General features: G+C 46.4%; 4 protein-coding genes across 4 annotated transcripts; 1 reads left to right on the top strand and 3 right to left on the bottom strand.

Moving 5' to 3' along the window:
- Window positions 1-2,450: 2,450 nt before the first annotated feature.
- On the bottom strand, window positions 2,451-4,709 carry DFJ58DRAFT_771258 (uncharacterized protein). Its single transcript, XM_041389133.1, has 3 exons — window positions 4,013-4,709; window positions 3,589-3,959; window positions 2,451-3,539 (listed from the first exon to the last, which is right to left on the bottom strand). The coding sequence occupies exons 1-3, from the start codon at window positions 4,420-4,422 to the stop codon at window positions 2,602-2,604; spliced, it is 1,719 nt and encodes a 572-aa protein (XP_041247418.1). The 5' UTR covers window positions 4,423-4,709; the 3' UTR covers window positions 2,451-2,601.
- Window positions 4,710-4,926: 217 nt separating this feature from the next.
- On the bottom strand, window positions 4,927-6,906 carry DFJ58DRAFT_165293 (uncharacterized protein). The gene is made up of 16 exons (XM_041378975.1): window positions 6,664-6,906; window positions 6,597-6,606; window positions 6,519-6,538; window positions 6,424-6,456; window positions 6,275-6,371; window positions 6,195-6,217; window positions 6,113-6,140; window positions 6,024-6,056; window positions 5,883-5,959; window positions 5,769-5,829; window positions 5,636-5,719; window positions 5,467-5,577; window positions 5,372-5,412; window positions 5,288-5,313; window positions 5,070-5,236; window positions 4,927-5,020 (listed from the first exon to the last, which is right to left on the bottom strand). Exons 1-16 carry the CDS (start codon window positions 6,709-6,711, stop codon window positions 5,001-5,003), a joined length of 879 nt encoding a protein of 292 aa, XP_041247417.1. The 5' UTR covers window positions 6,712-6,906; the 3' UTR covers window positions 4,927-5,000.
- Window positions 6,907-9,192: 2,286 nt separating this feature from the next.
- Window positions 9,193-10,127, top strand: DFJ58DRAFT_165424 (uncharacterized protein). The gene is made up of 2 exons (XM_041378976.1): window positions 9,193-9,596; window positions 9,650-10,127. The coding sequence occupies exons 1-2, from the start codon at window positions 9,341-9,343 to the stop codon at window positions 9,847-9,849; spliced, it is 456 nt and encodes a 151-aa protein (XP_041247416.1). The 5' UTR covers window positions 9,193-9,340; the 3' UTR covers window positions 9,850-10,127.
- Window positions 10,128-11,166: 1,039 nt separating this feature from the next.
- On the bottom strand, window positions 11,167-14,564 carry DFJ58DRAFT_864554 (uncharacterized protein; the record flags this gene model as incomplete). Its single annotated transcript, XM_041394132.1, has 19 exons — window positions 11,167-11,440; window positions 11,492-11,517; window positions 11,572-11,612; window positions 11,924-11,981; window positions 12,164-12,180; window positions 12,251-12,275; window positions 12,329-12,351; window positions 12,409-12,505; window positions 12,654-12,741; window positions 12,925-12,967; window positions 13,232-13,250; window positions 13,323-13,412; window positions 13,579-13,631; window positions 13,760-13,863; window positions 14,009-14,092; window positions 14,114-14,155; window positions 14,243-14,313; window positions 14,365-14,483; window positions 14,531-14,564. 19 exons carry the CDS (start codon window positions 14,562-14,564, stop codon window positions 11,290-11,292), a joined length of 1,185 nt encoding a protein of 394 aa, XP_041247415.1. The 3' UTR covers window positions 11,167-11,289.
- Between the last annotated feature and the right edge of the window lie 335 nt (window positions 14,565-14,899).

The raw sequence follows: 14,899 nt of genomic DNA, 5'->3' as shown, positions 1-14,899 counted from the left end.
CAAAATTACTACGAGGAACATCTGACAAGTCTGAGGCACCCGAGTCCTCAGTGCTCTAGGCAACTCAGCGCTATTGTATAACTCCGCGGACATGTGTTCTACCCAAAGTCCAAACAGTTGCTGTCAAGGTGTTGTGAGATCCCCACCTTTCTGTTCTGAGGAATCCTTCCCTGACGCAGTTGCCTGAAATCACCAAGGGCTACGTCCGAGAGGTGGCAACCGAGCCATTGGACCCTATAACATTACCCGATTTGAACTTTGCGTCAGGACGTTCGGCTTCTAGCACACAGCTTCTCTCGAGTCAGGCCTGCATCTCTCGGGAGCTAACACATCATTATAAAGTTCTTTCATAGTATTACGTTGAGGGGCCATCATCGTTAGCGTTGATTGGCTGATACAGCGTAATCCTTGACCCGCCACGCTAAAAGCGCTCAATAAATGTCTTGCGAACCTGGACCATTAACACATCCCTCGACAGTCTCGACGTGTCGTCTAACGTAAATCTGGGGTGAATGGTTACAAAGAAATCAACGCTAACGACATTAGGTTGAAGATAAACCCGTCTTGAACAGCACGGTGTCCCAACAATAAACCGATCCATCATGAGCTTATGCAACACCAAAGAGAGCAGTCGAAGGAAAATGATGACCGAAACATACCGGGATGATGGGCCGAATTACACGAATCCTGCGACTTCTGAGTCGACGAGTGCTCACAGCATCCAGAGGTGAGGCGTTGCAACGTCACATGAACGACGCCACGAACCTTGCAATGCCGTTAAAAGCAGCACACGAGGTAACAGCAAAATGGTTATTGAAGTGATGGACACGTCAAGCTGATGGATGGCCCGATTTCCCTTAACCAAGCGTAGCCCTTGCGGCCCAAAGGGTTCAAAACAACATGACGTGAAGGTCAGCACCTGCAAGGTAAATCTGTGCCGTCATAAAATTTGACTTTTACCACCCATCGGTCGAAACGTCCTATACGCTGGGAGGATACTGTCTGCGCTTTCAATCCGCAGCACTTTTTTGAAAACATGTACGTTGTTCCTCGTGATACCCTTGAATTCATACAGCCCGATAACCTTTGCTCCAGTCACCTGGACTTCCCAATAGTGCATAATCATGTCGCCAAATAGCCTATCAGATGCTTGTCTCCAGTAGTCACTGGACTTGGGGTGTAGCGTCCAAGCTGAGTTTGAAAACTTAACTGAATGCGGATAATAAGACTAAACAAGATTCACGCGGAGTCCTAGGCTATTTAGCTTTGCGCGTCACTTGTTTAATCCTATATTTTGAGCGAGTGTGGACTTCTCAATCTATTCGATTTTGCCTCGACACATCGCAGACCAGGAGAAAAATTATATGTTCATTCTTATTTCCATGCTTATCGAGCGCAAATCCGAGTCACACCGTTCGGAGTGTTACGGTCGATGATCCACGGGGATTTTGTCCGATGCACCTCTGTCCTACGTATCACGCAATTCTTTTGACAATGACGTTCCGAAACGTTCCGACTACACGCCATGGGCTGTCCAAGGTCTAACTAAGTCCTCATAAGTCCGGCCGGCTCTTTAAAAGTACGTTGACAAATCGTCATCGTATGGTATTGTGACGTGCTTGTGGATGACGTTGACTTATTGCAAGTTGTGAGTCATTGCACCCTGAATGAAATTTAACACGTCCAAAGTTCAACATTCAATTGGATGGAAGTGATCCGTATGCAGTGTCTCATGTGTGACATGCGCTATAATCGCGCATTGATTCATATGGACGTGCTGGAGATATCCGCCGGCCACATGATCATTGACGAAGCATTTGTTCGAATCTCGATCGACGACTTCCCTTTCTACTGTTAATTTCCTGCAAAAATTTTTAGGCTTGCCATTTCATACTGGTGATCGCGCCTAGGCAGTGTTATATGTCGATTTGTACGAGTGCGCCGGGCTTGCCTGATCATGAGGCCCTGCAAACTTTAACGGATGACATCGGTAGAGATATCCGACATCAAGCATACTCGGTGAACCCGTGCGCGTTTCTTGGTTTCCTTGTCGACTAGCAAGTCACGGTGCTAGTGACAAATCCTTTCACTCGGGTAACTTTACTTTACCTCTCCCCTTCTCTGTCTATTGCAAAATTTCAAAATCTCAAAAAAGCCCGCGTAAGGAGATTCACGATGGTCACGAGTCTATCTTTCTCCACCCTTTACCCCAGTCACTTTCTCACAAACTCCAAGTGATTCGGTAAAACCAAACTCCAGTAGGAACTTCATGTTGAGAACTTGAAGGCGAGCGTGTAACCCCAAACATTGAGCTTACCCACAAGCAGTACTAGTAATTCCTGAACTTGCGATCTGAGTAATACGAGAAGCCTTCGTGCGTGATATGTTGACATGTGGCCGTAGATATATCCATGTCTTGACATATTAAGCACACAATGCAGCCGGATATCATCAAATCTAGCATCAGAGGATAAAATAGTGTGAATGGATTGTTAATGCTCACACATGGTAAGGTTAATCACATTATGCGTTGTTTACGATGCGTTACACGCCCCACAAGTAATATAGATCTAAGGGCTGTACGGTGTACAGAAGTAACACCTACGATAAGAAATGATATGCTTCGTCAAAATCGGGATCATTGAAGACACCACCAGGCGCAAACAGATCTTCCTCGTCTGACACACTCTCCCCATATGTAATGTGGTTCCCAACCACGACGTCTTCTACAGCTTGGTACCCTCCGATCTCATTGGCGTCCGCGGAGCACACCTCAAGGTGAATGTCGATGTTACACACACGTGGTGCACCACTCTGCTCGCGTTCCCTCAACACAAAATCAAGAATGTGTTTTGTCCGTTCTTCAGCACAAGATATTTCGATGGACTCAAGGGCACGGCAAGGTATGATGCGGGTACAGGCGTCCGCAAAAGGAGTCTGAATGGGCAACAGAGCTGCGAACGCATTTGGCGTGCGACATAGTGACAGGTGACGGAGTTTTGGAATGGCAGCGACCAGGAGACTGAACGGAATCACGCATGCAATGACACTGTGGAGCGACAGTCGCTCCAGGTGTGGAAATGGCGTCTTGATCGTCCTGGCAACGGAATCTTTGGACATGGCTGAGTAGTAGCTGTACGGTCCATGACTCGAGCCATCCGTGGAGACGCCACATAAATCAAGGAAACCGGTTGCGAGATAAATCAGGAGAGGGCCAGAGTCTTCATCATCAGGACTGGCGATGTGATTGGCATCCTCGATGGACAGGATGATGAGGTTAGGGGCATGGATGTGGCTGAGAAGCATGGCAGCATCTTCGACATTGGTATACCCCAGGTGAATCTCTTCAAGCAGGGGAAGCGAGACCGGGCGATCGCTGCGTTGAACTCCTGCATCAAACCTCGGCCCAGAGACCCTGATCGTGAGTTTTCGCAGGAGAGGACAAGCCTTGAGGATTCCTGTAAACTCATCAAATGTCGGCCGAACTTCACGGCAATGCTGCGAAAGCTCCAACGACTGAATACAGCCTTTATTAAGGGCTGCGCCAAGAGTATGACGAGAAAAAATGCGTCCAGTTCATATGAACACCGACAAGAGTTAGGTTTCGGAGCTTCGGAAGGGGGTGAGATTGTGCAGAGAGATCATGGCGGGGCGCGCCCGTCAAAGCGGCGAATGGTATCCCGTCGAACATATGTTGGGTGTGAGGAGAGAAGGTGTCCAAGTGACCTAAGAACTCGTTGCATCGCATGAGCATTAAAGATTCAAGGCGCGGAGCACCTGAGCCCTTTGTCAGAGTGGGCAAACTGAGACGCTCAAGAGCGACACGAAGAGGTGCCCACGTATCGCTGAGGATTGTCAGCGAACGCCACCTGTACATCTGCGGGAACAAAATATCGAGGATTTGAGGGATGAAGGTGGCATATGGGATGCACGTCGCATTGTGAGTTGAACATTCTTCCCTGAGCGCGAAGATATTGGGACCGATGTGAGCTGCAAACAAAGCATGACTTACCCATCATCTTCAAAATCCCATTCTGGATCTCGAGTGTCAATAAGAATGTCCACCGAAGAGTTTCGTGACCGCGCGATATGAGCGGCCAAGCGCTGCACATCAAGGAAAGTAGTATATGCTCGTTCGTCATCCGCATCTGGTCCAACTTTGACACGAACAACCTGCCCAAGACTCATTACGAGGCTTGACCATAGCGTAGAGGTGGATAGTGCAATATTTCTCCAGTGGCGGTGTACAGCCGCAAGTACAGTTGGCATTGTGACACTTTCGGGACTGAAGGGGACCTCATATCTTCGTTTGTAGTCATTGTTAGTGGATGCGGCGTCATGGGTAGCCAGCGTGAATATGTATGATAGTATCTCAACTGGGAGGACGTTGATATGACATGGATGGTGAATCTGGTAGTTCATCGTGGATTGAGAGCAGAAGAGGATCTTGACCGTTCATATCGTACTTCAGTCTACTTAAGCAAGGTTACAATTCTGCGGTAGAACTTGATGGAGTGATACCAGTGTTTCACTCCCTTTGTCTCGCCTGTCATGCAAGACAAAAGAGAAGGGGAGTATCATGAGAGCATGCCGTACGATATCACGCAACAGACTGTAATTGTTTCGGTCGGATGGAGCATCTCGATCACCTAATCCGACCTGCTTGCATAATGCAAATCTCACGGTCACGACATATTACCACGTGACCTACAGCCACGATGTCACGCAATCCCCGTGTCCCTCTTCTGATCTCTTTTAGATTTTGTACCCATGGGGCCGTGTTTGTGTGCGCTTTATTGTTTGGGGTAGCATGCTGCGTCGGATACGTCGGAGGGGCCGGATGTTCCAGGATCAAAATACTCTGCCGGCGGAAGGCGAATTGCTTCCATTAGTTTGCGGGCCGCGGAAGTTATACCTGCGGTGAGGTCACCCTATATAGCTCCTTTGAACTTATTCAAATACATTCGTAGCTACAATGAACATTTTATTTTAAGTGGGCTTTAACAAAAGCGTGTCCAATCTTGACGATAAATTAAGCCCGGTTGCATGCCGTCAAATTTCACTACTACCATTACCCCTTCTCTCGTTCGTCTGCATTTGCCAAGATTGTTCATACTGTATAACTTCTGACAGCATCAACATTGATGGCGTGTGCATCTCATAGCTATGATCGTGACTACTCCGAAGATGGAACATAATTCGTGAGCCCAGGACGCTGTGAATGACAAGTTGTAGCCTAAATGCAGTGAGTTCGTAGTCAGTACTCGCAGTTCAATCGATGACATACGTATCAAACATGTCTGTGTAGCCAAGCTACAGCCAAGCAACAGAAGATAAGTCATTGAATGATTGGGGTTTAATAGGCACGCACCGGAAATACTGCGTCAATAATCACATTGGTGACCGTGATGGCTTTGCGAAACGAATTACACAACAATAACTTTGAAGCAATTTATCTCCACGTACCGATGATGCACAACATGTAAAACATGCTACCGCCATAAATGGTGGTTATGATCGAGCTCTCAACTTTCCGGTAGTCGCTGAATTTCTTATACGTAGTGAGGGCCAGTATCACTGCCAGGTATTGCTTGTGTGTCAGAAGGCCGACCGTACGCCCCGCATAGTAACTGACCACATTCGAAAAGTGCCAAGATAGCATATACCAATGCAGCATTTCTTGACGACTCGAAGCTACCTTGCGGTAGAGTAGACATATCTGACAGCTACATTAAAACGACACGTGTTGGTAATACGAACGTACTCACCTGCTGAAATCAACTGGTGATTTGGAAGGACATTCATGGAAACGGCGGCGATTATTGTCACCTATTGCGAAGTTAAAGGTATATGCCATTACTGCAGCCATGTGGAACACGCACCACGCTATAAGCTGCTAATCCGATCAGCACCCTTTTGCTCTTTTGCCAGAATGCCCATGTCCGAATAACCAACAAGCCTATCAAAAAAGATGATCTATCCTCAGTCCTGCTCTCGGTGTGGGTGATATGAGCAACTCGCACCTTCCGCAGCAACGATACTTATAATATGAATGACTGAAGATCGCGTTGTTAGGTTGAGTGTTTATTAACCACTGGGCGCGACGACTTACTGTTTTGTACCAGACTAGGGGCCGCCGGCTTTGCGTCATGTAATCAGCTTATCGTTAGAAGCCATTTCTGTTGCATGCTTACCGGCCCGCTGACACGCAGTGCAGCTACGATAGTCGTTAACAATACCAAACAGATAAGGATAACAAAAGTGGGTGACTCGCCATATACAGTCAATCCAGAGCCTATGAAAGGCAGATATCGAGATATGGTGAAGATGACACGAATTATATCCCATGGCCTAAACCAGGTCCATTTTACCTGTAGACAGCGATTAAAATAACAGTCACGAATGTATTATTGTAATCTTGACCTCATCTTGGAATGTGATGCAGAAATCGAATATCTGAGACGCCGAACAGAGCAATTGAATGATTGAGCTGGTATCACAATAGGCTCGATTCTTACAAGAATTGCGAAGGCACCAACTGATAATTCAACGTAGTCATTCGCTGTCTCCTTCACGGCCGATCCAAGGGTACTTACTATTGGCAAACTAAATAAGAAATCAAGTTAGTAGCGTCAAGTTTATCAAGTTGCGATCATTGCATGCCTTGGATATCTGTAGATCTGTAACCTCCGAAAATGAAATAGAAGACATATTAGAAACAAAAATAAAAACGTTTAGACCTGCCTGCAAGTCATAGAGGGACTAACGTCGCCACGAACCGCACTTAAGTACGGTTGTCGACACACGTATGATCGAGCTTCCCATCGGCCCGGGGTTCTGGAGACTCGTGGTCATTATGAAACGCAACGCCTTTAGATCAATCTAGCACAGCACTTAAGAGGTCAAAATAGAAACTCATTCGACACGCCTCATGATATGGTGATCGCTACAAGAATATTCGTTCACTAGTGCTGTGCAGTCCGATGCATAGTGTTAATGACGCCATATCTGATGTTGTGAGGAGCTTTATTATTGGATTCAACTGTGTTTTTTTAGATGACTCGTACCTTGGACTGTTTTCCCAAGGTGCTTGGCCAGGCTTATATGACCTACGTTACACCAGGTTTGGTTTGTTCGGATTGTGACAGGCTATCGGAACTCTGCCACGTATTTCAATTGTAGGACTTTGCAATCATCGAGGACCGTCTGATACGATATCAAACACGTAACTGGAGTCAATTGACCACAAATTTGCTAAATAACTTGGCGCCAGGACATACAAAAGATCGATACTTAGATGAGTCAGGTCTTCCCGGTCCGTCAGCAGAAGGCCAGGTCTGACCGGCCAGATGACAAGCATCGCCTGACGCGGCAACAATTAGGTTTGAACTTTGAATTTGTTGCCAGTAACCAGGGAAGTGCGATGTACCCAGTGACACCGATCGGCAGCATTACTTACAACTTCCGTCTTAACGTAGTATCGCATTATTGCATGTATCATTGATGGTAGTTGGTGTTTGAGTGCATGATATGAACTGATTTTATATCTGTGAATCAAAATGTGGGACGTAGGCATCAGGTTAAGGGGACGAATGGAAGTTTGACCTTGAGTAGACTTCTGATCTTTGAACACAACGTCGAGGAACACAGAACCGTTCGTGATCTGGACAGATTCTATGCATGCACGTCAGCTATGTCTGACGTCCTTCCACCAACAGCTGTGTACCAATCCACTATTGCATCCGGTCCAAACTCCTATGGGAATCCAGCGAATGTGCGATCACGTCAAACCTGATCTCGGAGGGAATACGCACCCCAACATTTTTCTATTGTTGCGCCCTCTGGGATGATACACCGATTTAATACTATGGCAGTGGCGTAGTGAGTGGATCCTGTCATCTACATCCAAATGAGGAGCTGAAACTCGACCGCCGCCACCGATAAACATCTACGCGGAGATCTGTAACACGGATGTCAAAACCCCCAGCATAGCCATTGATCTTGAACACATGAAGTTGGATACTTACTATTGTTGGTCCGCCTGTCCTACATAAGAAGCAACGAATGTTTTCCTTCTGTTACTGACTAGGGAGATTAACTTGTCCCTCCGCATGAACCCAATTCTTCCTATTTAGATGTCGATAATGATGTTGCAGGCTGCGAGAATAGGTCCATTTAGTATTGAAATCATCAGACAATGAACTTCGTTCTCCGTAATAGCCTGACTTTTCGATGAATACCCGCTGCACAAGGGAAATGGTGAGAGACCTACCGTCCAATGATTATGTACATTCACTATCCCTGGTGCGGAGAAGAAGGTCTGACAATATCGTAAGACGGGCGTAGTTATTTTCATCAGTGAATCGATGAATCCTTGACTTTGTAGCCATGTGAACTGTAGAAGGATATGATTCTGCAGAAGCAACTATTTGTGCTGGATCTCCGGCCGCACCCATCCTTCCTCCAAATGCAGGTACAGAGATCGTTCTTTTCGGTCAGGACTGATCCTTTGGTAGACCATAGGGAGTCTGAGTAGGAAATAGGTGCGAGATGGTGTGTTTGAGGCCGTTCAGAGGCCTACAAAACTCGAAACTGATTTAAATGGATTTTCAACATTTTGAACCGCCACAGACACGTGAGTCAAGACTTTCGGAATCTAGGTTTGTACTTAGGTTTAGATGATCTTGCTTTAGGGACGTTGGTTTTACGTTCAAACTATCTACAACATATATAAGCACGAATAACCGCCGGCATGTTGTCCAGTGTCCGCCACGTCCATGAGCTGTGTTGTTGCGCCTTCATGACCCTTTTTACGGCTCTTTGCTCAGTACTACGGCGACCTCTGCTTCATTTCACGGCGTTGTTGGACCACAAACTCCAACGACACAATGACTTTCTCTTCCCACCAATTCTCGAAGACGCTAAGAGCTGTCTTTCACTGCTCTTTCGATCCACCGCGCCATGCTGTGTTAATAGTTATTGCTTGTTCGTGGTTCTATATCCTTTTTATGGCTCTTTCCTCAAGGCCTCACTACTATGGTGACCTCTGCTTCATTTCACGGTGTTGGTCTTCAAAATGGAAGCAGGTATCAGATCGACAAAAAGAATTTCTGGCGCTACGACGGATTCATCGCCACTCCAGAAATCGGAGATATTCCTGTAAGTGTGTTCACATTTGGTGCCAACACTGATTCTGCTGAAGACAGAATGTATCGAAATACCATTCGGAGGAATCACATTCGCAGGATTGGAAGATTTTTGGCAGACAAGTCCTATTGTCAGCGGAGCAGGAGAGATAGCAACTTTGGCAGTATCAGTGAAATCAACGCTACAGCCAGACATGCAGATTTCGAGTCTCAACCCCGCAATTCGCAGCATGGGTGACCCGCAATTCATGGGATTCGTGGATCACATTGGAGAAGACTGCTCCGGGAATCGACAGAATCTCGCACTCATAGCAGCGACTACAAACGTCGACGATATCATTAACTTCCTCTTCCCACCAAATGTTCTCAAAGACGCTGAAACCTGTCCCAAAAATGTCTATGTCGATGAATTCAACGACAAAATTCTGGGCAAATTGCCGGGCAACTTTTGTAAGTATCGCCAACAGACATCGAGCACACACTCCATTCACAAGACAACATAGCATCTTACTTTAGTTCAGACAGCCTGAAAGAAGCCGAGCACACTCTCTTAAATGCACCAGAACACACCAGACTACCTTGCAATGTTGACTCATCCTGGAGTACCTCCTCACCGCCTGGATCTCAAACAGAATTGCATTTGCGCCATCCAACGAAACTTCTCCGTAGAAAAGGGATTGGTCAGACATGCGCGTGCGCGTAGTTGCTCTGCATCGTCGATTCGTTGAAGTCCAACTCTTCGATACTTTCGAAAGCCACTGCATCCCCCGCATCAACTTTGCCTTTACCGTGGACGGTAAATCGAAGACAGTGTCCTTTGCGGCCCGCGTATGCAACTACATTTACTGGTTGTCAAGGTTTGACGTTAGCACGACCGTGTTCGACCTTCAAACGGATCCCTTTGCTCACGGTCAATTGTACACAGCGTTGTCGAGGGTGAGAACGCGAAGAGACACATTGTGTCTGTTTGCAGAGGCGAACGAAGGACAAGACCGTACTGATATTGCTGATATTGTATTTCCTTAGTTGCTACTGTAAATACAGTATATCGTCGAAGAGCCGACCGAAGGGGTGTCTTTGTATATTATCAGATCTAAGTGAGTACATCTCCGCGAGTCTGGAGTTCTGCCAAGTTTTGCTAATAACACTATCCAACGGTGGGTCGGTCATTTTCATATAAGTTGGAACATCCACATTGCTCGAGCAGTACGAAAATTTATCCAGAAACAAGTGTACTGATCGACTCCGAGCTAGGTGCCGCACCATCAACCGTAATACCAAAGCGAAAGTAGAAACATGACTCACTTTTGCGACGTGCCCCTCGGGCTGCCGACTCAATTTTCAAACGGCCCCGACTGGCAGGTGAAACCTCCACTCTAAGGTGTGCAGGTGAGTCATGTGGTTGAATCCTGATTGCGCGACCTGCTCATACTCACGCTATCGGGTCTACAATACATCTTATACAAGTTATGGCAGCAATCTCCATCTGTTGTGCAAGGTTGTGTCTCAGTCTGGCATGCACTGACAGACATAGTAGATGCTGTCAAAGCAACAGCGGCGAGGGCGGAGAAACGCATTTTCTGTGCGAGGTGATATGGAATCTTCTGAAAGTGATCTCGAATGATATATCTGAAGATGGGGGAACACTGTAGGACGACGACCTAACGGGCACAATCTGGCAGAAATCCGGCAGAACCTGCAGGATCGTGTTCAATTGATTATGTCCATTTTATCGTAACCTGCCAGCAGGCATCGACAATTCTCGTCTTCTTAATTACCCAGAATGCTCGCTCGAATCCCCAGTCTCTCATTCAAATCTCTCACTCCTCGCTTCATCATAACTGCAAGTGGTGTCTATGGCAGTGAGGTCCGTCCTTTGGAATTGTTCAAATACATTCGTAACTACAATGAACGCTTTATTTGAAAATGGGCCCTGACAAAAGTGTGTCTAATCTTGACGACAAACCAAACTCGCTTGCATCCATTAAACTTCACTACTAGCATTATTCCTTCTCTCCGAGTCGTTCGTCTGCATTTGTGAAGGATCACCTGTGGGGTGGGTTGTTATTACCAATCCCCAGTGATGTTCAACATGTAATGTGGTGACTCTGACTAGACTGACGGGTGATGGTACCGGTGAAATTCACCAGTTCTGGGTCGCATAGTGCCGTATTGTATAGCTTCTGACATTATTAATGTTGATGATGCTGTGCATCTCGTAGACCTGGTCGTGACTACTCCGAAGGTGGAACATAATTCGTGAGCCTAGGACGCTGTGAATGACAACTTGTAGCCTAAATGGAGTGTGTTCATTGTCAATAGTCGCAGTGCAGCCGGTAACACACGTATCAAACATGTTTGTATAGCCAACCTGCAGCCGAGCAACAAAAGGAATGACTGGGGTTAAATAAACGTGCACACGCACCGGAAATACTGCGTCAATAATCACATTGGTGACTGTGATGGCTTTGCGAAACGAATTACACGACAATAAAGTTGAAGCAAATTATTTCCACGCACTGATGATGCCAAATATGTACCGCCGTAAAGGATGATTATGATCGAACTCTCAATTTTCCGGTAGTCGCTGAACTTCTTATACGCAGTAAGGGCCAGTATTACTGCTAGGTTTTGCTTGTGGGTCAGATGGCCAACAGTACGCCCTACATAGTAACTAACCACATTCGAAAAGTGCCAAGAAAATATATACCAATACAGCATTTGATTCTAGTAACTATATCAAAACGATGTGTTGGTAGTAACACGAGCGAACTCACCTGCTATCAACTGTTGATTTCGAAGGACGTTTATGGAAATAGCAGCGATTACCGTCACCTATTGCAAAGTTAGAGGTTTGTGCTCCAGTCCCGTGGAACACGCACAACACTATAAGTTACTCATCCAATCAGCATCCTTTTGCTCCTTTGCCAGAATGCCCATGTCCGAATAACCAACAAGCCTGTCAAACAAGTGTGATCTACCCTACTCTTGGTATAGGTGATATGAGCAACTCGCACCTTCTGCAGCAACGATACTTATAATATGAATAACTGAACATCACGTTGTTAGGTTGAGTGACAATTAACTACTGGGCGACGACTTACTGTTTTCTGCCTGACTGAGGGCTGGCTTTGTGTCATGCAATCAGCTTATCGTTAAAAGCCATTTCTTTGCATGCCTACCGGCCCGCTGATACTTAGTGCATCTACGACAGCTGTCAACAGTACCCAAAAGATAAGGATAATAAAAGTGGGTGACTCACCATATACAGTCAATCCAGAACCTATGAAAGGCAGATATCGAGATATGGCGAAGATGACACGAGTTATATCCCATGGCCTAGACCAGGTCCACTTTACCTGTAGACAGTGATGAAAACAATAGTCACGGACACATTATTTCAATGTTGACCTCATCTTGGAATGCGATGCAGAAATCGAATATCTGAGACACCGAACAGGGTCGATGATTGGAGCTGGTATTACAATGAATGGACTCGATGCTTACGAGAATTGCGAAGGCACCAGCTGACGATACAACGTAGTCAGTCGCTGTCTCCTTCACGGCCGATCCAAGGGCACTTACTATTGGAAAACTAAATAAGAAATCAAGTTAGCAACGTCAAGTTTATCGAGCTACAATCTTTGCATGCCTTGAATATCTGCAGATCCGCAAGCTCCGGAATGAAATAGAAGACATCTTAGTCTCAAACTAAGAGAGGCTCGGACTAGGAACGAGGGAGAGACTATGTAGTAGACTCGTAAATGATTGAACTCACCTGAGTCTTCGATTGAAGGACCAGCAGCTGAGGGGAGTGGATTCTGAAGGCAGAGGAATATAAAGACGTCGTTGAGACGGAGAACGAAAAGACAACGTGTAGGATGAGTGATAGTGTATATAAAATGAAACGCGTGCGGAGAACGTGTCTTGTTATTTAGAAACAAAAACAAAAACGTTCAGACCTGCCTGTAAGTTACAGAAGGACCAACGCCGCCGCAAACCCCACTTAAGTACAGTTGTCGTGTGATCGTGACAAGAATATTAATGTTCGTTCACTGACGCTATGCAGTCCGATGCATACATACCACTGTTAATGACCCATATCTGACGTTGTGAGAAACTTTATTATCAGATTCAACTGTGTTTTTTAGATGACTCGTAACGAGTCGTACGCACCTTGAACCATTTTCCCCAAGGAGCTTGGCCAGGCTTATATGTCCCGACACCTACGTTGCACCAGGTTTGGTTTGCTCGGATTGTGGCAGGCTATGGGAACTCTGCCATGTATTTCAATTGTAGGACTTTGGAATGATCCAGAACATATAGCGAGGACCATCTGATGCGATATCAAACATGCAACTGGAGCCAACTGACCACAAATTTGCTAAAGAGCTTGGCAGCTGCTAAGGACATATAAAAGATTGACACTTACTAGTAGATGGGTCGGATCTTCCCGGTCCGTCAGCATAAGGTCTATGCGAAGAACTGTGATACGGATGTCAAAACCCCCAGCATGCATCAGCGGGTTCAATCGTGCTACAGAGCGCTCTGTAACGAATTACGTTTTCCTGATGATAGCCATTGATCTTGTACGTATGAAGCTGGATACTTACTATCGTTGGTCCGCATGTTCCACATAGAAGCAACGACTGTCTTCCTTCTATTATGGCCATACTGGGGCAGGTTGCCTTGTCCCTCCGCATAAAGCCAATTCTGCCTATTTAGATGTCGATAACGATGTTGCGGGCTGCGAGAATAGGTCCATTTGGTATTGAAATCATCAGACAATGAACTTCGTTCTCCATAATAGCCTGACTTTCCGACGAATACCCGCTGCACAAGGGAAATGGCGAGAGACCTACCGTCCAACGACCATGTAAGTACATTCGCTATCCCAGGTGCGGAGAAGAAGGTCTGACAATAGGGGACGCGCGGTCGTGACGCGCCTGTGACGCGCCGTGACGCACATGTGACGCGGCATTGCCACAGACGCGCCAGTGCCACAAGTTCTACACTAGATCAAGTTGCACTGATTCATGATCATTCCTTCACCATTTTATTTGTCACAGGGACGCATCCTACTTAGTACTAGCTACATCAGCCGGTGGCCATTTTCTCGATACTGACGCGCCAGTGCAAGTGTTCCTATGTTGACCCCCAGATCAAGCTGCACGGGTTCATGATCATTCCTTCGTTATTTTATCATAGGGACACATACTATTGTTGCCTGCAGGTCCTGCTTCTTCAACATTCTTGCTTCCAGTGTGGTCAGACACTCGAGGTCTATGCCGGTCATGAAGCTGACAGCAGGATAGCGTGTGGGGTTTGACGCAGGCACTGATGCGGCATGTGTAGGTGTGACGCGGCACTGACGAAGCACTGACGCGGCACGAACGCGGGATGCAAGTGGGCCTTCATGTGAAATAGGTAAGTGTGGAGTTAACATTAATACGGAGGATGTTGGGGAAAACTTGTCGTGATGAGGGGTGCTTGACCTAGCCTGAATGAGGCTTGACATGGTAGTACACGTCTGTACAGAGGCTGCATCGAACTTGACAAGGTCACCGTCGAGAGAGACAACACTTCACACTGCATCTGAAAATCAACGTTACATCAATGATTAGAGGCAATACAAGACAAACACAAGATGCACTCTGCATTCCCGAGTAGTACGAATGCGGAAGGGAAGCATTGTAAATATGGTGAGAAGTGAATGCAGCACTCCAGGGCCTGCACCCAGAGAGATATTCATA

This window comes from Suillus subalutaceus (genome assembly GCF_016647625.1).
Source record: "Suillus subalutaceus strain FC151 chromosome Unknown DFJ58scaffold_19, whole genome shotgun sequence".
Lineage (NCBI taxonomy): Eukaryota > Fungi > Basidiomycota > Agaricomycetes > Boletales > Suillaceae > Suillus > Suillus subalutaceus.
The sequence above is the reverse complement of the archived record's forward strand: the minus strand, read 5'-3'. Positions and strand labels throughout refer to the sequence as shown.

What these genes read in the sequence shown, in the direction of transcription:
- DFJ58DRAFT_165293 (XM_041378975.1), bottom strand. Translation starts at nt 6,711, where the DNA reads ATGTCTTCTATTTCATTTTCGGAGGTTACAGATCTACAGATATCCAAG. An exon ending in CACTGCGTGTCAGCGGGCCG is followed by an intron (nt 6,141 to 6,194) that starts GTAAGCATGCAA and finishes CATGACGCAAAG; the next exon opens with CCGGCGGCCCCTAGTCTGGT. An exon ending in GATTAGCAGCTTATAGCGTG is followed by an intron (nt 5,830 to 5,882) that starts GTGCGTGTTCCA and finishes ACTTCGCAATAG; the next exon opens with GTGACAATAATCGCCGCCGT.
- DFJ58DRAFT_165424 (XM_041378976.1), top strand. Translation starts at nt 9,341, where the DNA reads ATGCAGATTTCGAGTCTCAACCCCGCAATTCGCAGCATGGGTGACCCG. An exon ending in CAAATTGCCGGGCAACTTTT is followed by an intron (nt 9,597 to 9,649) that starts GTAAGTATCGCC and finishes AAGACAACATAG; the next exon opens with CATCTTACTTTAGTTCAGAC.
- DFJ58DRAFT_771258 (XM_041389133.1), bottom strand. Translation starts at nt 4,422, where the DNA reads ATGAACTACCAGATTCACCATCCATGTCATATCAACGTCCTCCCAGTT. An exon ending in TGGGATTTTGAAGATGATGG is followed by an intron (nt 3,960 to 4,012) that starts GTAAGTCATGCT and finishes CTTCGCGCTCAG; the next exon opens with GGAAGAATGTTCAACTCACA. An exon ending in CCGAAACCTAACTCTTGTCG is followed by an intron (nt 3,540 to 3,588) that starts GTGTTCATATGA and finishes CTCTTGGCGCAG; the next exon opens with CCCTTAATAAAGGCTGTATT.